This window comes from Myotis yumanensis, unplaced genomic scaffold (assembly GCF_028538775.1).
Source record: "Myotis yumanensis isolate MYYU_CA2020_CCGP unplaced genomic scaffold, mMyoYum1.0.hap1 SCAF_5, whole genome shotgun sequence".
In the NCBI taxonomy this organism is placed as follows: domain Eukaryota; kingdom Metazoa; phylum Chordata; class Mammalia; order Chiroptera; family Vespertilionidae; genus Myotis; species Myotis yumanensis.
In genome coordinates, this window is record NW_027223756.1 from 38,364,497 (window position 1) to 38,385,044 (window position 20,548).

General features: G+C 56.2%; 1 protein-coding gene across 5 annotated transcripts; it reads right to left on the minus strand.

Annotated features, from left to right (window-relative positions):
* Positions 1 to 3,897: 3,897 nt before the first annotated feature.
* PDLIM7 (PDZ and LIM domain 7) lies at positions 3,898 to 20,210 on the minus strand. 5 transcript variants are annotated; one of them, XM_070415114.1, is made up of 13 exons: positions 20,136 to 20,210; positions 19,095 to 19,201; positions 15,108 to 15,259; positions 14,998 to 15,028; positions 14,087 to 14,103; positions 13,712 to 13,848; positions 13,515 to 13,551; positions 12,505 to 12,566; positions 12,124 to 12,361; positions 11,006 to 11,186; positions 5,074 to 5,194; positions 4,382 to 4,497; positions 3,898 to 4,234 (listed from the first exon to the last, which is right to left on the minus strand). In XM_070415114.1, the coding sequence occupies exons 2-13, from the start codon at positions 19,188 to 19,190 to the stop codon at positions 4,148 to 4,150; spliced, it is 1,275 nt and encodes a 424-aa protein (XP_070271215.1). In that variant the 5' UTR covers positions 19,191 to 19,201; positions 20,136 to 20,210; the 3' UTR covers positions 3,898 to 4,147. The 5 variants fall into 5 exon arrangements, with proteins under 5 accessions (XP_070271215.1, XP_070271213.1, XP_070271214.1 ...); XM_070415112.1 differs by lacking the exon at positions 14,087 to 14,103 and adding an exon at positions 14,482 to 14,600; XM_070415113.1 differs by lacking the exons at positions 14,087 to 14,103; positions 20,136 to 20,210 and adding exons at positions 14,482 to 14,600; positions 19,843 to 20,092.
* Positions 20,211 to 20,548: the final 338 nt, after the last annotated feature.

Sequence of the window (20,548 nt, forward strand, 5' to 3'; positions counted from 1 at the left end):
TTCTCGAAGTAGCATCTGACTTCTGAGTTGGCCAAGACGAATAAGAGAGTAAGAAGTGTGTGATTGGTCTCCAGGAGCAGTTGCCAGTGCTTGAGAGGACAACCCTCTTAAAATTCAAAACATTTTCCCAGACCCCTGCCTGGGAAACTCTGTGCCCACTATGCCCATGGACCCCTGGCCCCAGCAGTTTCTCCACAGCCCACGCTTGGAGCAAGGTCAGAGGATTTGGGAGAGGGAGGAGATTCACCGCAGGGCTTAAGGGACCTGGGACAAGTAGGCAGAGGGATGCTGGGCCTCAGCCTGAGGCACACAGCTGTTGAGTGATAACGTCTGCATGGGAACCCACGTCACTGTAGCTCACCACATACCCTCCTCACTTCCCCTTCCACATGTAGCGGCTAGCCTGGCCTGGAATTTAGTCAGACGTCGCTCCTCAGGCTATAGCCAGCTAGAGGGTGTAGGGCAGGAGTCAGGGAGTAGGTGTCCTGGACAAGGAGGAAGTGTGTCCAGTGCAGTAGCATCCATGTTCCATAAAATTCCTTAAGGCTGAGAGACTGAAGAGGCTGACAACTCTACATCATAGCACGAGTTTATTAAGGGAACTTACAGATGAGCTGCACCTTGGGCGGCGGCAGGATGAGGTGTGCCGAGGGGCAGACACTAAGGGGTTACTCATACAGGAAAGGGCAGGATGGATGGGGTATTAGGGTGTGACCCTCCCCAGGTAAGAGGAAAATGCTTGCTTGTGGGCAATGGTCTATTCCAGGAACCAGGACAAAGTGAAGCGTAGGGGAGCGTTGATCAGACAGTCTCTGAGGGGACTCATGGGAAGTGACCTCTGTTCTGGCCCTGATCTAGCTGGTTCCAGCCTGAGGGTCCAGCAGCAGTCACCTCACTGAACAGTCAGAAAGCCAAGGGGTTCAGAGACTGATCTGGAATCATTAAGAAAGGCTCCACTGGGGCTGCTGAGCTGGCAGGATGTGGGCCTAGAGCTGGCTGAGGGGTGTCTTTGCCAATGATGGGGAGAGCCTCCTGAGAAAAAAGCCAGCACTGAGGAAAGTCGTGCAGAGATGAATAGAAACTCCTAGTAACACCATGGTACCAGATCCCACCAAATCTGAAGTCATTAACCTTTCAGTTAAATGAGATAAATTCTGTTTCTAATGAAACTAGTTTGAATTGCAGTTGAAAGAGTCCTTCCTGATCTACTCAGTCCCCAAGTAATGGTCACTTTTGTCAGTGGCAAGAAGGTGAGTTGACCTTCTAGTCCCCCAGCTTTGATTGGCACCCAGGCTCGTCCTGGTGCCCTCCCTGAGCACTCTGTAGTGACCCCACTGCACAATGTCCCCACCCCCCAAGTTCTCCTCAGGCTCCCAGCAAGCTTCTGCTTGCTCTCAGCTCCCCTGAACTCTACCCCCCCCCCCCTCCCCGGCACCACCACCAACTGGGGAGGAGCCCACCTCCACTCTCAGGGTTGGCTTTGGACTCAGTGTGGCTGCTGCGCCCCTTAGCCCACGGCCTCAGCTCCCTTCCCGTTGCATGGCCGCACGGAGGGCTCCGCAGGGCTGTGCATCTGTGTGCGTTCCGAGGCCAGCAGCACTGAGGAGGCAGCACCAGAGCCACCAGTTCCTGCCTCTGTTCTCTGTACCTGGTGAAACAGTTGCTTGCCCTCCACTGCCTCTCCCTGCTGACTTCAAATGCGCTCCAACCGCTCGGAGCTGGAAAAAGCCTCTCTCCTGCTGGCTGTCTTTCCAGTTGCCCACTCAGACCGTGCCCTGGGCTCTGCCCCCTCACTGGGGAGACTGAATCTCCAAGGGTGCTAATGGCCCCCCTGCCTGACACCGGACATTTCCCAGGCACCATCCCCCAGCCTGCATCCAGCTTTGGAACACCGTGATCCCTGCAATTCTGGGGTGCAGTGAGGAGCAGACCCTTCGATGCTTGGCCCCGCAGATCCGGGCCATTCTGGCTGGTAGTTCTGGACAGGCTACTTTCCCTCTCTGAGCCTCCGGTCCCTTACCTGAAACATGCCATTGATGAGATTTCTCTTAAGTGCATTTTGAGATTAGATGAAATTGAGTGATTGCTCTGTGGGTGCTGGCAGAGGTGACCATTCAGAACAGGTACCCCATGCTTGTTTTTACTTCCTTCCACCTAGGCGAGCCCCTCTTTCTGAGGTTCAGCCCCAGCTCTCTGCTCTTCACTTTCCCCTTACATTCTCCCACCTTCCCTTGGCAGACACCTTCCCAGCTTCCTCCCTCCACCCCTCTTGGCACTCAGCTGAGTGAGTGGTCCTCCTGGCCACCACAGCCCAGCCTTCAGAGAGCTGTCTGCACTCTCTTGTCTGCACACTCCTTCTACATCCTCCCCACTCCACCTTGTTCCTCTAACCCAGGCAGTGGCCCAGCTCTCAGCTAAACTGATCTGGCCAAATGTTACCTTGTTGCGAAACGCCTTTGGACTAAACGCCTTTGGACGCCTGGCTTATATGCCTGCTTGACACTGTTGGCAGTTTCTGGAAACACTCCTGCCCAGCCTCAGCCACCCCACCACCCCACCAGACCACCAGGCCTACAGCTCTTGTCTTTGGCGGCTCCTGCTTCCTCTGCCCAGAGCTGTGATGCTGGTGCTTCCCGGGCTCTCCTCTCTTATCTATGCTGGGGCCCTGGCTGGCCTCACACTGCACTTGGCCCACGTTTATTGTTTTTTAAAATAGGATTTTAAAAAGAAATCTTAGTTGCCAACATTAAAAAACCAGATTTCACATAAAGGTCTGGATCTCTGGATGCTGTTAATAAACTGGCAGATCTGGCCACAGCTGGCATTACCATGTGGCAGCGCGAGGTTGAGGCGGAGGGTGTCTGCTTGGGAGAAGCCTCCCCCCAGAGGACTCCCAGCAGCACTCACCATCCACCCCTGTGATCTTACTCGCTTGTATCCATGGAAACCAAGTGTGGACTGAGGGCTTCATGGTTCAAGAGAAATGGTAGAGAATACATTTCACTGTGGAAGTGGAAGATACTGTTTAATATGCTCCGGACGTCTATGTTGAAAGAAAACCCGTATCCCTCCTGCTTTTCTCTTGGTAGACCTGCCTGGGTCCAGCTCCCAGCCGTCCACAGGCATCAGTTAGAAACATCTGTGATGACTGCCCCAGTCCTGTCCCAAACTCATTCCAGAATTGAACCCAAGGTGAATCCAGACTTGAATCTTCAGCTGCTCCCTGAATGTCTCCTAAATGTTTCACAGGCACCTCATTCAGTCTTTCAACAAACATTTTTTGGCCTTCCACTATGCACCAGGCACTGACAAGACATCATGAAAATAACACAGGAAGCCCTGTACTCATTGCCCACGGTCCTCAAGAGAATAGACCCTTCTCTTCTCTTAAAGGGGAGGGGCCCAAGTTATTGAGAACACCAACAACTTCAGATGTTCATGCCAAGGAGCATGAAGGACAGGTGGCCATGGATATGCTGCGTGGTCCTGGCCTAGTTTGGGCCCTCTCCTCAGTCCCTTTCCAGTCCAGGCTTCGGGCCGGAGAGATGACAATCCCCCTAGGGTGGTGGCGGGCACCAGTAAGAAGCAAGAGCCCCCACATAGGTAAGGCCAACACCAGAGTCTCCAGGTGTCCAGGTACCAGGCAGAAGTGAGCCTCCCATTTCAACTCTTCTCTGAGCTCCACACCAGGCAGGACCAGGATCCCCCTTCTGTGGGTACCGTGGCCCAGCATATGGAATCCCCCTTCCTCTCCTCCGGCTGACCAAGAGCCCTCCTTGTCCCCATCACAAGGACCACTAGGATGGTTAGCCCTAAGAAACCAGCTTAATCTCTACCCTGATACCTGCCTCAAATCCCACCACTCCTCATGCATAGAGAGGAAGCGCACACAGCACACAACTGAATACAGGTTTATTGTGGCACTGGATGTGAACAGGGGCCGGTGTGGCCAGCACCGTGTGCAATGGTGGTGGAGGGAGTGAGGGAGATAAAGGGGGTGAGGCAGGGCCCAGGGAACCCCAGGCTCGGGCCAGGGGTCAGGGTTGGGGTGACCTTTGCCAACCCGACCCAGAAATCTGGTGGGATAACTCCAGAAACAGTGACCCCTTCAGCTGGGCAGGGAGAGGCAGCCGTGGGCTGGAAGGGCTCACACGTGGGAGAAGGCATGGCTCTTGCAAAGGGGTTTGTCCTTCTTGGAGTAGAAAGTCTTTCCTTCCAGGTTGATCTGACATATCTGGGGACAGCCAGGGTCCAGTCACTTGGGGTTGGAGTAGCCGGAAAAGCCCCTTCCCGACCTCTCATGAATCCCAGAGGCAGGCAGTGGAGGAAAGCTGGTGGAGGACAGGGTGCGGGGGGAACCCAGGACTGAGGGGGCACTCACCGCGCACACAAAGCACGTGTCATGCCAGCTGAAGCCCAGGGCCTCCAGGAAGCGGTCCCCGGCGTCGATCTTGAAGTCACAGCCTCGGCATTTTGTGCCAAACATCTTCTCATAGTCTGGGAGGGATGGAGGCAGAGAGGAAGAAGGAGCTGGGTTCTCACCTGCATTGGCCACGCCCCCTTTGCCTGGCCCTGCCCCTTATTTCCTTTTTAAAAAATGTTTTTATTGATTTTATTGACTTATTTATTTAAATATATTTTTATTGATTTCAGAGAGGAAGGGAGAGGGAGAGAGAGATAGAAACATCAATGACAAGAGAGAATCATCGACCGGCTACCTCCTGCACACCCTCTACTGGGGATTGAGCCTGCAACCTGGGCATGTGCCCTTGACCAGAATCGAATCTGGGACCCTTCAGTCCGCAGGCCAATGCTCTATCCACTGAGCCAAACCAGCAAGGGCTGTTTTTTTTATTTTTTTATTATTTTAGAGAGAGAAGGGAGAGGGATAAAAACACCAATGAGAAACATCACATCTATTGGCTACCTCCTGCACACCACCTAACGGGGATTAAGCCCGCAACCCCGGGCATGTGCCCTAACCGGGAATCAAACCTGGGGTCTCTTGGTTCATGGGTCAATGCTTAACCATTGAGCAACACCAGCCGGGCGGCCCTCCCCTCTATTTCTTACCTCGCTCACAGTAGGGCACCCCTTCTTCCATGTAGAAGGCCCTGTTCCGAATGGGTGTCTTGCAGGCTGTGCAGGTGAAGCAATGCACGTGCCAAGTCATCTTCAGGGCATGCATGATTTCCTGGGAGGAAATGACAGTCAACTGGCAGCTCAGCCCACTCCTTCCCACGGTAAATGTGACATCTCCCTCCCACTCCCTATCTCCTACCCTGAGGTCTCCTGGTGACGTCCACTATGCCTCTGACTTGACATGTCCAACGCTCAGCTCCCAATCTCCGTACCCCTAACCCACTCCTCCCACAGCTGTCACCCACCCTTCCCCACTTCATCCTTCCACCTGCACAGGCCAAATACCCTCTCACACCCTGTATCAGGTCCACTAGGGAATCCTGTTGGGCCCACCTTCACCATGCATCCAGATCCTGACCACTGCACACAGCCTCCCTCGTGCAGGGTGTGAGCCTTGGACATCTCTGGCGAGGTGACCCCATAAAACCAGCGTCTGCACTTCTCCCTCTGCTCCTACAGGCTAATGTTAACCTGAGCCAGGCCACATCCCCTCTGCTGGAATCCCTGCCTGCTCCACATTTCTCTGAGCAAAAGCCAGACCCCTGTGAAGGGCCCAGAGGCCAGAAGGTCTAGCTCCTGTCCCTCTGCTGCCTCTACATACTAGTAAACTCTCGCCCATGGTCAGTGCACCACACACCATCTTGGGGCTTCACACCAGCTGCCCCTCAGCCTGGATTGCTCTGCCGCCCTGATATCTGCAAGGTTCAGCCCTCACCTCTTTCAAGTTTCTGCTGAAATGTCACCTTCTCCCTGAGGCCCACTCTGATAACATGGGTTCACACATTTATTTAAAAATGGAAGAGTGGCCCTCACGGCTTGCTTCAGTGGATAGAGCGTCAGCCTGCAGACCAAAGGGTCCTAGGTTCGATTCCAGTCAAGGACTTGTACCTTTTTTTTAATATATATATTTTTTATTGATTTCAGAGAGGAAGGGACAGAGATAGAGAGTTAGAAACATCAATGATGAGAATCATTGACTAACTGCCTCCTGCACGCCCCCTACTGGGGGGATCGAGCCAGCAACACAGGCACGTGCCCTTGCCCGGAATCGAACCTGGGACCCTTTAGTCCACAGGCCAACACTCTATCCACCGAGCCAAACCGGCAAGGGCAAGGGCACGTATCTTGGTTGCAGTCCCGTCCCCCCCCCACCAACCCCCGCCCGGGCCCTGGTTGGGGCTCATGCAAGGAGGCAACCAATCAATGTGTTTCTCTCATATTGATATTTCTGTCCTTCCCCCTCTCTTCCGCTCTCTCTAAAAATCAATGAAAAAATATCCTCGGATGAATATTTTAAAAAATAATAATAAAATAAAAATGGAAGAGTGTGGGCCAAGCTCGATCCGAGTGTAGCCAGCATCTAGGTCTCAGATATACCATCTCTGCCCTCCACAACTTCTATGTCACATCTTACATCACATCACAACCACCCGGGCAGGACTCACTGCCCAGAGAAAGCGACATGCCCCCAAAAGACGGCAGAAATGGGTCTTGGGCCCGTCTCGTTGACTCCAAAGCTGGCTCTTCCCACCACTGCCTACGATAGGACAGGGGCTCCAGCAGGATGTGGGTACACGGCAGGAAGGCAGGCTTCCGCTGGTATTCACAAGGACCTGTGAGCAGTACTGTCTATTTTACCCCCGTTTCCTAAATCTGTCTGCTTCTCCCACCCTCATGCCCCTGACCCCAGCAGCCTCTGCCCACCCCCCACCCCCCCCCGCCCATCTAAGTGTCTCTCCCTGCCTGGGAGGCTTGCTGAGGCACACCTAACCTCACCAGCCCCCCCAGCTCCAAACTCCCAACACAGCCCCTGCCACCTCTTCCACCTCAACTCACACTTTCCCGGGTGTCACCTTGTGACACAAGTTATTCCTTCTGCCTGCAGCACTGTCCCTGATCCTTCTCCAAGTTAATTCCTACACATTTAAAAAATATATATTTTTTATATTTATTTATTGATTTCAGAGAGAGGGAGAGGGAGAGAAACATGAATGAGAATCGCTGATCAGCTGCCTCCTGCACACCCTGGCTGGGGATCAAGCCAGCAACCCAGGCAAGTGCCCTGACCGGGAATCTCCTGGTTCATGGGTTGACACTCAGCCATTAAGCAACACTGGCTGAGCTAATACCTACACATTTTAAGTTAGAGGCCACTCCTTCAAGTGTTTACTGACCACCTCCTACATAAGGGCACAGTATAACGCAGGAACAGCCCAGGCGGTGTTGAGCGTCAACTTATGAACCATAGGTCGGGGTTCAATTCCCAGTCAGGGCACATGCCCGGGTTGCAAGCTCGATCCCAAGTGTGGGGTGTGTAGGAGGCAGCCGATCAATGACTCAATCATCATTGATATTTGTCTCTCCCTCTCCATTCCTCTCTGAAATAAATAAAAATATATTTAAAAATTCAAAAATAAAGAATGAACAAAACAGCCCAGTCCCAGCCCATGTTCATACCTGGGGAAGACATGGTAAAAAGGACTGGGGGTAGTGAGTAAATTGTGCAGTGTCTAGCCTGGGAAGGGTGGGCATCAAGAAAGGTGTTCCTGAGGAAATCATGAGTCCCAGATGAGAATGAGGTAAAGAGAATGCTAGTGTTCCTGCCAGAGGACACCTGTGGCTGGATTACCTGGGTGAGGGAGGCTGGTGGTGAGTGGTGAGCCTTGAGCATGGGGTCCCAGATCAGAATGAGTTCTTTCTAATGTGTCCCCCCATCCTCCAGAGCTTCCCTCCAACTCCACTGGAACAATTTAATTGCCCTGTGCCTTTCCCCATTCTCCACACTGAGCTCTGAGGACAGGAAGTCTCCAGGGCTGGGCGCAGACAGGGTACACAGCCCATGGCAGGTTGGGGAGGTCAGCCTCCTGTCCCATCGAGCATGAGGGTGCTCCCTAGGGTCTACCAGGCCCAGGAATCCCTGCAAGAGGGGAAGCTGAGGCTACAGGGCCACTCTGTGGAACCACTAGCCTGGGCCAGGGCAGGAGCAGAGTCTGCCCTCAAAGCTCACTCCAGAACCCAGGACTCAGCCTGTTCCGTGAGCCTCAGCTCCTCATCTGTGGCCTGAGTGATAAACCTGCCCACCTAGGACTTGGAGGGAGGGGCAGGGGGAGAGTGCAGTGTAACGCCAGCAGAAAACCCAGATGCCCAGCTCAAGAGATCCTGGGATCCAGCCCATTTTCCAGAAGAGTCAAACGGATGTGGCCTATTCTGGCAGGGAAATGGGTGTGATCTTGGACAAAATTCCCTCATCTATCAGAAAGAAATAACCAAACTGACTTCATAGGATTGTGAAGCTGGATGCCTACACACAGTAAGTGCCACATGACCTGTCACTATAATGACGAAGACTGTGATAATGTCCCATTCTCCCATCTAATGATGGAACCTCTTTTTGCTGGGCACACGGCTGCCCCACATGGACTGTAGCCTCCCTTGAAGCTCAGTGGGGTCATATGACTGAGTTCTGGCCAATGGAATGGAAGCAGAGGGCTGGGTGGCAGCATCTTCTAAAGAGAGCTGACATGGGCCCCCCATCCCTTCCTCCCTCCCTCCCTTCCAACATCATGCCGGCTGGAACGTGAAGATTTTGGCTGAGGCCCGAAGCCATGGACTGTAAGTGGTAAGTAAACCTGTGCAGACAATGGCCGAGTAACAAGATCTAGGAGCCTGGATCCTTCTACCAGTCCCGGGCTGCCCACCTCTGGACTTTTTTAAAAATATGCTTTTAATTATTTCAGAGAGAGGAAAGGAGGGAGAGACAGAAACATCAATGATGAAAGAATCACTGATCCACTACCTTTTATACGCCCCCTCCACACCGGGGATCAAGCCTGCAACCTGGGCATGTGCCCCGACCTGGAATCGAACCGTGACCTCCTAGTTCATAGGGCGACACTCAACCACAGAGCCACACCAGCCAGGCTGGACTTTCTTAGGCGAGAAATAAGCTGCCATCATTTTGAATTCTCTACCACTTGCAGTCAAGGTAACCTAGTATGAGCATCACCACAGAGCTCTCTGGCTACGGCTGGCAGCTCTGCCTCTGGACCCAGAAATAAGAAGCATGAGTCCAAGCTGGAGTCAGCTGGGGCCTGAGGCTGTTCCCAACTCGTTCCCCAACTCTGTGAAGCGTCTTGCTCCGAGCTCTGAGGAGTTTCCGTAAGAACAACAGTAACCCCCTCAGCTTGTCATCCCTGCCTGTTCTGTACCCTTTTCCCTGGCTCTGCCTTCAGCCCAATACCCTCCGCATTCCCCTCCCCAGTGTGAACTCCTGGGGACAGGACACATGCCTCTCTCTTCACAAGGTGTCCCCAGCATTAGAGAGAACTAATGGGGGAAGGCAGGCAGCTCATCACCCTGAGCCATGACACGTGCTGACCTAAGTCCCAAGCCAGCTCCAGTGGCAGCTCGGTTGCCCTGCAGGACACCCGGCCAAGCTATGCTGGGTGTGTAGTCTAAGATTTTGAATCACAAGTTTTTGAGTGTGAGTTTCTGGCTTTGCCACTCAATAGTCCTGTGTCCTTCAAGCACACCAAGTCATCTCTCAGAGGCTTCATTTCCTCATACATTAGGGGTGCAGACACCGAGGACCAGCCTCTCAAAAGACTGTCACAAATAATCCCCTTCTCTTTTGTCTTCCGCTCTTATGAGTTTGCTCTGCGGCCCAGGTGCCCAGCTCTAACTACTGAGATGAAGATGCACATTCCTGGTTTTTCTTCCAGAGTTAAAAGGCAAAACTTCATTAAAAAAATACCATTTGCCCCTCTGCCTCCTTCCTGTCTGCAGCAAGAATATAAGGCTGGGGCCTTGCACAGTCACCTGGCAACCATGATAGGGTAAGTTTGGGGACAAACGTCTATAGGCTAAGAGCAAAAAGGCAGGAAAAGCCTAAAGGCATCCTATTCCAGCCCTGCAATTTTTATGACTAAATCTCTGCAGTGGGCTCTTCTGTCACTGCAGCCAAGTGCAATGCCATAGCCACAGCTTGTTTCAACCTGATCCACATGTACTTCCCTTCTTCGGGGAACATTATGCTAGTTTAAATTCAGGGAACCAGCCTTCCCCATTCTCGGCCAACTCCCGCTCCAGGGCCCGTGTCACCAGGCCAGGCCAATCAGAGACACGGGACTTGGGTCAGGGATGGGCATGTGACGCAAGCCAGGCCGACGAGCAGCAGCACTGGCACTCTTGATGCATCAACTGGCCCAGAAGTGAAGCTGACATTCACTCTGCAGTGCTAAGCTGGGGATGTAACCTGGAGCTGCTGTGGCTCCATTTTTGCTGCCTTCTAGGGAACAGAAGCTGGGAATGAAGCCAACAATGAAAACAGAGGCAAGTAGTAGGAAGAATCCTGATGACCTCGGGACCTGCCATCAGCTGGGCCTGAAATTTAGCACCCCTTGGGCTTGCCAGTTATTTGAGCCAATACACCCTTTTTTGTTGTTGTTAATACTCACCAGAGGATATTTTTTTCCATTGATTTTTAGAAAGAGAGAAAGGGAGGGAGGGAGAAACATCAATTGGTTGCCTCCCGCACACGCCCAACTGGAGACCAGAGATCAAACCTGCAACCCAGGTAGGTGCCCTTGCCCTTGCCCAGAAATCGAACCCACAACCCTTTGTTGCATGGGCTGGTGCTCTAACCACTTAGCAACCTGCCAGGGCTGAGCCAATACACTCTTGCTCAAGCCCTTTTGAGCAGGATTACGGTCATTGTTAAAAGGATCCTGGCTAATGCAAAGTGAGACCAACAGAGCAACCCATTTATTATGCTGCTACGGATCGAAAGGGCTCATGCAGATAGAGCCCCTCAATGCCAACAGGGTCGGACGCACCTTCCCACCCACCTGCCAACCCCACTCACGCCTGTGATCTTTTTCTTGCACTTGGCACAGCTGGGTGCGTAGCGCATGTCATAGCAGGGTGGGCAGAAGATGGCACCCTTCTCCTCGAAGAAGCCGCCCTCTTCAAGGACCATCCCACACTGGCTGCACACAAACTCCTCAGGGTGGTATGCGTGGCCCAGTGCCACCAGGTAACGGCCCCTGAGGGGGAGGTGAGGGCAGTGAGAGGGAGAGTACACAAATGAGGTGGGAGCGCCTGGCCCGAGCCCAAGCGGGTTTACTGAACACCGATTCTGAAGCCTGAAGGGGAAGTTCATTCTCTGCGTTTCCCCAGGAAGGGAGAAAATAGGCTTGGGAGATGACTTGCCCACAGTCACACAAGGAGAATAATGAAGCTGTATCACTTTATGACATGAAGGGGGCAGTGTTGGAATAGGGAGGAGGGTTATACTGGGTGGGGCTGCTGGCTTGGGCCCAAAGAGATGAACCTGAGGAACTGGGGCCCTGCAGGGCAGAAGGCCCAGAGTGTCCCTGAGTCCTGAAGACCAGTGGGTGCCTGAGCTGGTGCTATCCTGCTTGCCTGCTCTGTCTGGCCTGCAGAGAGGTCCACAGGTCCCATGCTCTGCAGAGCATCAGAGCCGACAGGAGGCAAGAGCAGGGCTGAGCTGAGAACTAGAAAGCCTCTAGAATCTTGTACTTTGACTCTGGGGGGAGGTTTGGGACTCTGTTGGACCCCAGAAGCAGTGCAGAGAAGGAGGGGACCCCTGGCCTGTCTGCAGAGCAGAGGCTAAGTAGAGAGAGACCAAGCAAACAGGAGGGAGAGAGGGAGAGGGGCTGGGAGGGGCAGGCCCTTCTCTGCCCTGAGAGCAGTCAGTCTACGGGTGAGCTCTGATGCATCGCCGGCACTTCCTCCATTTCACTGGGGCAGACACTGATAAAGACTGCTGTGGGGAGGGGAAAGTGATGCAAGATTCAGAATCTGAGGACCCAGGTCAGGTCCCTACCCCCACTCCAAATGGGAACTGAGTCTTTATCCTGTGCAATGGCAGCTGAGATGAGTGGAGAGACAGATGGGGGAGCAGCGGTCAGAAAGACACTAGGATAAGGCGTCAGGACAAGAAAGGAACAGGGCACCCACCGGATGACCTTGTGGCACTGGTGGCACACAGGAGTCTTGCCATTGCTGCCACCGCCCCCTCCTGTGCCCCCTCCAGCAGCTGCCTGCACGATGGAGGTGCGGTTCTGCAGAGGTGTGGGTGTGGCGGGCTGGCTGTGCCGGGTCAGCACTGTGCTCGTCTTGTCCGGGGCGTAGCGCTCAGCAAATGCAGGGTCCACAGCCCAGGGTGGGCGGCTGGGAGGGCTGGGGGTGGTAGGGCCTGCCAGGGCCAAGGAAAGTGGCTCCGGGGGGTGCCCAGTGACCCCAAGTGACAGGGATAGAACCCAGGGCAGCTTGGAGGGACCCACCACCCCCATAACCTGGAGGCCACCCACCCTTCCTCCGACCCAAGCCCACTCTCACCAGGCCAGGGTTCCTGGGGTGTAGCTGAGGCTGGGACTGGGGCTTCTGTCCTGGGCACCTGGCTGCAAGATCTGCCATTCAAGGCACTGCACGGCTGGGTCTCCTAACAAGACCCCACCCCCCAACCTCAGTCCTGCTGGCCCCATGGGAGAGGCCTGGGTGCATGAGAGCTGCTGGGCCGGACTCCAGGTCCCATGGGTAGGGCTGGGTCAGGCAGCTTCTCCCAGCCAGGATGCAGCAGGCCTGTCTGTTGTACAGGGCTGGGAGGTGGAGCAAGGATCTTGCTTCCAGGGCAGCTCTTGGGACTTCCTCATCCCCAAGATCCAGCTCTGAAGGCAGGGCCCTCTTTGTCAGGTACCACCTCCCACCGAGACCCAGACTGGCAGGGCCCACACTGGGTCTAAACAATCTAATACCCCACACCCAAAACACAAACCAAGCCCACAAAGACAGAGGCAGAGAAAGGAGGACTGAGTGTTTATTTCCATGCCCGAGCCAGCACAGACCTGGTAGACAGTAGTACCAGAGGGCACAGAGGGAAGGCAGTGGCAGATGAAGCCGGGCCTGTGCCAGGTGGGCAGCCAGGGCCAGGCCAGCAGGAGGCTCAGTACAGGAGCAGACAAGAGGTGGGCCAGGTAGGCAAAAGCTGGAGGCACCAGGGGTGCCCTGGGCAGGAGGAAGAGAAAGAGAGGCAGAGAGGACAGCTGGCCAGCCAGCGCCGGGCTACGACTGCACGTTGAGCACGTGGGCAGAGCGCTGGTGGTGCCAGTCCCGGAGGCGGGTGTAGCGTGGGCTCTGCAGCTCCAGGACATACTTTTCCCTGAGGGGCAGAGAGAGAAGGAGGAGGAAGTCGAAGGAAGGAGAGATGAAGGGAAAAAAGAAAGGAGGAAGGAAGGGAAGAAAGGAGAATGGAGAGCCCTGGCTGGGGACCCCCAGGAGCAGATACGGGGTGGTGGCTGGAATGGGAGAGGCAGCAGATGAGAAAGAGGGACTGGTGCCTGCCCTTTTACCTTGACTTCTTCAGGTGCTCCTCATCCGGGTCTTGCACTGAGAAAGCAGAGGCAGGCATTGACCAAGAGAAAACAGAGGGCTAGCCCAGCCCTGAGCCCTGGCAAAGGGTCACCGGGTGCCTAGCCAGCTCTGGCTGAGCCCAGGTCCAGGCTGGGGGCCAGGAAGAGAGTATGCCCTGCCCTGGGCTGCCACTTACTGAACTCGGTGCCCGTGAGGTGGGCAAGGATGCGGAAGGAACGGGATTGGCCCGTTCCGGGCCGTGGCCGCCAGTCTTCCGTGTCTTCCATCAGCCGCTGCTTGCTGGCGTCTGGGACCAGCGGTCGGAGCGGCTGTCTGTGGGGAGGGTGTGGCTCAGGACCTCATGCCAGGGGTAACCAGTGGGGTAGCCCCTCCCTGGAATTTGTGCATGTGGGCTACAGTGATGGGAGAGTGGGTAAGGGCAAGGCCAGGACCCTGCTGGGTGAATGAGGGGGTAGGGCAGATAAGTGAGAGGGAGCCAGGGTAGGAAGGGGCCACCACCCAGAATGCCAACAGGAAGGAAGAGAGGGACAAGCAGAGGGGGCTCACTGACTTGTCAGGGGTCTGCACCTGTGAAGGAAATAGACAGATGGGACAGGTAAAGGAAAAAAGGGACAGATACATGGGAAGAAGAAAGACAGCACGGGGTCAGAGTGGCCAGGGGCAAGGCTGCACTGAGTGTCTGAGGCTCAGTGGGCCCAACACCACACCCTAACCCCGGGGTGCCAGCAGGGGGCGCTGCCTGGCTCAGAGCTCCCAGAAGGGCAGTGCTTGGGCAGCAGCCATATCACCCTAGGAGGGACCTTAAACCTGCAGCCCCCGCCTGGGGCCGCCAGGGGCCACTGCCACACAGTGCCAGCAGGGCTGGGGTGCAGAGCAGAGAGAGCAGCAACGGGTGGGCTTAGCGGGTGGACTTAGCGTGGGTGGTGGGCGGCAAAGCTGACATACCCATTCTGCTGTGGGGTGCTGTCAGCCAGCAGGGGTGCCCCGAAGGGCCGCGCTGTCTTGTTGAGGGAAGTGCTGGGTGCAAAGGTGTACCGCGGGGGGTCCGAGGCAGGGGTCAGGGCCTGGGCGGAGGGGGGAATGGGAGGGGGCCTGGGCCAGAGCTGCGGAAGGGGCACCCCCTCCCACTAGTGCAGAGGACAGTGGTGCTCCAGCCCCGCCCCTACATGTCTGGATGAGGCTTTAGTGGAGGGGGTGACTCAGGTTTTAAGGGGCCCATTTGGGAGCAATGATTTCAGCCCACCAGTGCAGCTAGCAGCACAAGCCTGGTGGAGGTATTGTGGACAGACAGGCAGAGATGCGTGGGGCAGCCCTGACCCAACTCCCAGTTCCCCACACTCTCCCAGGCTCCAGCTTCGGCCCCTTACCCCTGGAAGGGGGTACCAAGGCGGCTGTGCAAGAAAAGCAGGCCAGCTGGAGTCCAATCCCACCCGCCCAGATGGCCCAGGCCCTGTCGCCTACCTTCCGAGGTTTGCTCTGAGCCGGCTGGGCCCTGGAGGAGAACAGGAAAGGGTGACAGAGAGCCAGGACCAAAGGCAACTCACCTGCCAGGGGGGTCAGAGCCCTTATACCTGCTGAGACCCAGGCTGAGGTGCTCCCCACAGGCTCGGATCTTGTTTTGGGCTTCAATGTGCGTAAGGCCTCCAGCATTCTCGCCATCGATACTCAGCACCCAGTCGCCAACAGCTACCCCAGCCTGTGCAGCTTTGCCTCCAGGCGTGAGCTGTGAAGAGAGGAGGGTCACGAGAGCACAAAGACTGCCAACCAAACTGAGGCCAACAGTAGTCCGCCTGCCTGAGCTGCCCGCTTCCAGACACAGAGGCCTCTTCATTCAGCATATTGTGGGCAGCTGCTGGATACTAGAGATCTGGGAGGGGTGGGGCTCACCTGAGCTTCACAATCACCCCGTCTATTTAGTTATTCACCTCCATGACCCTCCCCACAGTCTAGAGCAGCCGTGGGCAAACTACGGCCCACAGGCCGGATCCGGCCGTTTGAAATGAATAAAACTAAAAAAAAAAAAAAAAGACCGTACCCTTTTATGTAATGATGTTTACTTTGAATTTATATTAGTTCACACAAACACTCCATCCATGCTTTTGTTCCGGCCCTCCGGTCCAGTTTAAGAACCCATTGTGGCCCTGGAGTCAAAAAGTTTGCCCACCCCTGGTCTAGAGACTGCCCTGATGTCAATGCGCTGCCACCCTCAGGCTAAACCCCAAACTTCTCAGCTCCAACTGGCCTCTTGCCCAGGCTGTTCCACCTACCAGACATGTCCTCTGGCTTATGCATGTGGCAAGTTCCTCCCTGACGCCCTGGGTGCTCTCACTGACCTCTTGCGCTCCCAGCACCCTGTGCCGGGGCCACCACCAGGGATCTGCCGGGATCCCCTGAGAGCCAGGAATAGGCTTCATCATCTTCAAGTTCCCAGTGAACAATGCATGCCTGATGGGGCCCATGGTGTCGCTGTGGCTTCTTGGCTGTAAATGTGTCACCTCAAGCCCTTCTACTGCCACTCACCCTCTCTCCAATCCTTTGGGCTCTGGTTGGGGACCCCTGGTTACTGTGGCAAATGAGGAGCAATAACAGGATGGAAGGGTCACCCAGTGTGGGCTGAGGCCATCAGGGATGACTTCTGAGAAATGGTGGGTCTTGGTGACAGGAGTGGTGTATGCTACCCAGGGGGTGAGAGTCCACTTATGAAGGCCTCAAAGGCAAGGGGAAGGAACCAGGACTGGGCCTTGAGGTTAGGAGGTTCCATTAGCAGTTTGAAGGCCTAGGTTATGGTTATTTCTCAGGTCTCCGATAGACTTGGCCCTGATGAACCCCACTGGGCCCTCAGCAGCAGCCCAGTTCATGGGTCTAAGCTCCCAGGATGCCTGGCCAGAGGCATTGAGCCTGGCATTGAGCAGGCTTCTGTGGGGAACAACTAGAAGGGAGATTCATACTTCACAGCTGGGGGTTGGAGGGTTTCAGAGGTACAGGCTGCCCAAAGCCCCAGGAGGCTCCTCAGGTGTGCAGATACACAAACTGAATTGAAGCAGAGAGCGGGGAGGCAAAGAGACCAGATGCAGAGACTGACAACACTGGAGTAAGGGAGAGATGGGTTTGATGGCTGTTTCATGCTTGGGAGGTTGGAAGGGTAAGGCATGGGTGACTCCTTCTTCACCTAAGTGGTACGAACACAGCTTACATTTACTGAGCACCTAGTATTGCCACATACTGACACTGAATCCTCCAACAACCCCGTGGAAAGGAGTCTGAGATTATACCCACTTCATATATAGGAAAACAGAGAGGTTAAGTAACTTGCCTCAAGTTGCCCAGCTAGCAGGAGGTAGGGCCCAGACCCTACTCTAAGGCTCTGCTACACCAGGCCAACTCTGGTGAGTTTTAGGGCCCAACTCAGAGGTCAGCCTACTGGAAAAACTCCCTGATTCCTTGGTTGGGTTTGGAGCCTGGATTCCCTATGTTACCTTTAGTTCAATCCAGCCCCTTACAATGGGCATAGGGAAGTAACGCCCTTGAAGGGAAGTGACCTACGCAAGGTCATGGTGAGTCAGTAGAAGGGAAACCTGGTCCAGCCACTCCCTACCCACAGGGCTGGCTCCTGGGAGATATGGACTGAGCCTGAAGTGGGGGTCTTGGGGTGGGCAGGAGCAGCTGGCTCCCAGAGTTCCGACAACTTCCTTCCTAACAGTGGGAGTGAGGACAGGAAGCACATGAAGGATAGGGGAGTGGTCAGAGAGGTGGAGAGAAAAGCATGAGAGCTGGGAGGGCAGGAAGGGAGCGGGGGATGGCTGGAAAGAGAAGCAAGGAGGCCAGAGGGACCAAGGAGGGGAAAAGAGCCAGAGGGGCTGGACACTGCATGGGGTAAGGGGTGAGTCAGCCTGAGGGCTCCACTGAGCAGCCCAACCCCCCAGTCCCAGACATTACCTCATCTCCCAGGCCTGGGACCACAGCCAGCCCTAGCCCCTCCCTCCTCCCTCCATGCTGGGGTCAGGGGAGAGGGAGAGGGCTGCCCAGCTCATAAAAGACCACCCCACCCACCTACCCACCCACTCACTAGGGCCCAGGTCCAACTATAAGGCGGGGATTAACTGTTGGCCTCATCCACATGCTAGGGCTGCTGACAAAGGAGCCAAGAGTACCCCCAATAGGCCACATCTGGAAGTCCAACCCCCAGGCTACTATGCTGCCCATCCCCACCAATGAAAAAACCAAGGCCCAAGGCTCCTCAGCCACAGTGGCCAGCACTTTTCCAGGGAGTGGGTGTGGGGTAGGTTTTCATGGCTGGCAAGGCTTGAGGATTGTATAGGGGTGGGTGTGTATGGTAGGAGGACCACTGCCCTTAGCTACCCTGCTGGCAAGGCAGTTGTCAGGGGAAACCGAGGAAAGGTTTGTGGGAAAAACAGTGACTACCTCCCTGTGCTGGCCATCAAGCCCAACACCCACAGACAGACTCCACCTTACAGCCCCTCTCAGGCTGGGCAGTGCCTGGACAACCTTCTGACCCCCTCTGGGCGGTGCTTGTCCTTGGCTTCCTGCCATCAGCTGCCTGTCCACTGGGTGCCTGGGTGGGCCTCTCTGGGCAGGCGGATTGGGCACAGAAATTCCCCACCCCTCATAACCCCTAGACCACAGTCAGAGACACCAGCCCAAAGGCTGGCCTCACTATCCCTGGGCAGGCAGTTTGCTCTCTGTACACCACAAGTGACCCTACAACTGGAGCCATGGCCTGGTGGTCACCAGCTGAGGCACCCACCAAGGTGGTTCAGGGGTCCAGACCGAGGCCAGCCATTTTAAACTCAGCAGAGGCCTGCCACCAGTTGTTCATCCCAGTGTGGGGCTGCATTCTTGGGCTTATAAGGCAATCCCCCTGCCGCAGGGAGGAGCCAGCCTGCAACTCCGCCCCCACCCGGGCAGGCTCTCAGGGGCTGAAGTCAGAACCCTAGAGCCCATTCCACACCTACTTGGGGTCAAAGGCCACTGCAGGCTGAATGGGACCAGTGGGATGGGAATGGAAGTCCTCAGGTAGGCTGGAGAAACAACCCCACCCACCCACAAAAACTGCTGCCATCCCAGGGCCTGAATTCTAATCCCTGCTTGGCCAAGAAACCTCCAAAGGAGCCCTTCCAATTCAGCCCTGAGGCCCCTCATTTGAAAAATAGGTGATAATGGCTATTTCCTGGGTGGCAATGAGGTAGTAGTGAGATCCTGCCGTCAATACCCTGCCTGTGGCCTGGCAACAAGTATTGTATTGCTCCCTCAAGCAGCTTACACACTTCCTAGAGACCGCAGGCTCCCCTCCTGCAGAATGGGCCTCAGAGGCGGCCCCAGGAGCTTTGTGGAATGGCACCAGGTAGTGCAGTGCTGGGGAAGCCTCTCCTAGCATCCACTAGTTAGTAGTCCTTGTAACAAGTGCCCCCCCCCCCCCCCCCACCTCTGGACCTGGACACCTCCTGGGTTTTGGCCCTGGCTCCAATTCCTTCCATCATCCACAGGAGACCTGAGCACCCAAAGACTCCTGGTATAGCCCTCCCCCAACCTAGGCTCACCCGGGAGATGGAGAGGGGCACATTGAAGTCCTTGCCCCCTTGCAGCCGAAAGCCCCAGGGGGCTGGTCCCTCCAGCACCACCTTGAAGGAGTCCATGGTGCCTGCCCCTGAGAGAAGAGAAAGGTGAGTAGCCCACATGGTAGGGCAGGTAGGCACAGCTCGGAACACCAGCCTTAGACTGGTGCCAGGCAGGGACAGACGCTGAGCACACCCAGGTCACCAGTAGGCAAGCACCTAGTCAGGTTTGGCTGTGCTGCTGCAAAGACAGGGGCAAACCCCCTCCTCCCAGGGACTGGGAGGGTGAGGAGAGCCAGCATCCAGGCTGGAAGTTCTGTGCATCCAGAGCTAGTGGCACGACCTTCCCCCAAGCCAACTTGGAGTCTCGGACAGTGGGGTGAGTCAGGGGCCGGCGTTCCTCTCCCCCGCCCCCAGGTCCCGGCAGGCAGGCCGCGGCTGGAGCCTGGTCGGGCTATATAAGGCGTGTAAGCTGACACTGTGCAGAGCCAGCGGAGGGAGCACCCGGGGGCTCGGGACTCAAGGGGGAGGGGTGAGAAGGGAGGCGGCTGGAGCGGGTCCTAGTCATTCCGGGACTAGTCGAGGCTCCTGGGAGCCATGATGGGACATCCCTAGGCGCTAAGGGAGGAGGGGGAGGCGGCGAGGGCGCGATCCCGGCGGAGATGGGTGGGGGTTGGGACCCCAAAGCGTGGCCAGTAAGGGAATTCATCCCGGAGCGCAGTGGAGGTGGTACCTTCCGTAATGGCCTGCTACCATCCAGATGTGACTCAGTTTCCCTCTGGCCCACCGCCGAGTCCTATGCCGCGACCGAGTGCCAGGCGCAGGAATCAGCGCAGGCGCCGATCCTCCTAGCCGCAGCCGGCTTCACCGCAGGAAGGCGGGGGCGGAGGCGGGGGCAGGGGCAGGAGCCCGGGCCCGCGGGAGGAAGCTCAGCGCTGGCCACGACCCCGAAAGCCCTCTGCGGTCCCTAGAAGCCCCCGGGTCCCTGCCTGACCCAGCCCCAGCTGCCCCTGCAGCCGCCTGTACCTGTTCGGCCCCGCCGGGGCACTGCTCGACGGCGGGCTCCAGGGAGCCGCCTTGGGATCGGCCGCCGTGTTCTGGCCCCGCCCCCGCAGCCGCCGTCCGCTTTGAGGCCACGGAAAGGGGCGGTGTCTGAGGCCACGCCCAAAGAAAGCCCCTCCCACCGGCGGCCTCTCCCGCCACGGGAAGCCCCACCCAGTCCTTCGCCTCGCCCAATCACGAAGCCCGATCACGCTTCGAGCGGAAAGCACGGCCCGCCCAAGTCCCCCGTGGGGCGGGGCCTTGGCTTCGCGAAGCCGCTCGCCCAGCCGCTTGCGCCTCCTGCTGGCCGAGTGAAAAGAAAGCAACCTTCGGAGACAATGGTCTCTGAACATTAATTTCCTCCTCGGAAAAATGGGACCATAATTCCCGCTTCGCGG

Coding starts and splice junctions, on each gene's coding strand:
- PDLIM7 (XM_070415112.1), bottom strand. CDS start 19,190: ATGGACTCCTTCAAGGTGGTGCTGGAGGGACCAGCCCCCTGGGGCTTT. Junction 12,362..12,504: donor ACCCCAGGAACCCTGGCCTG/GTGAGAGTGGGC, acceptor TGGCCCTGGCAG/GCCCTACCACCCCCAGCCCT. Junction 11,187..12,123: donor CAGTGCCACAAGGTCATCCG/GTGGGTGCCCTG, acceptor CCTCCCCCTCAG/GGGCCGTTACCTGGTGGCAC.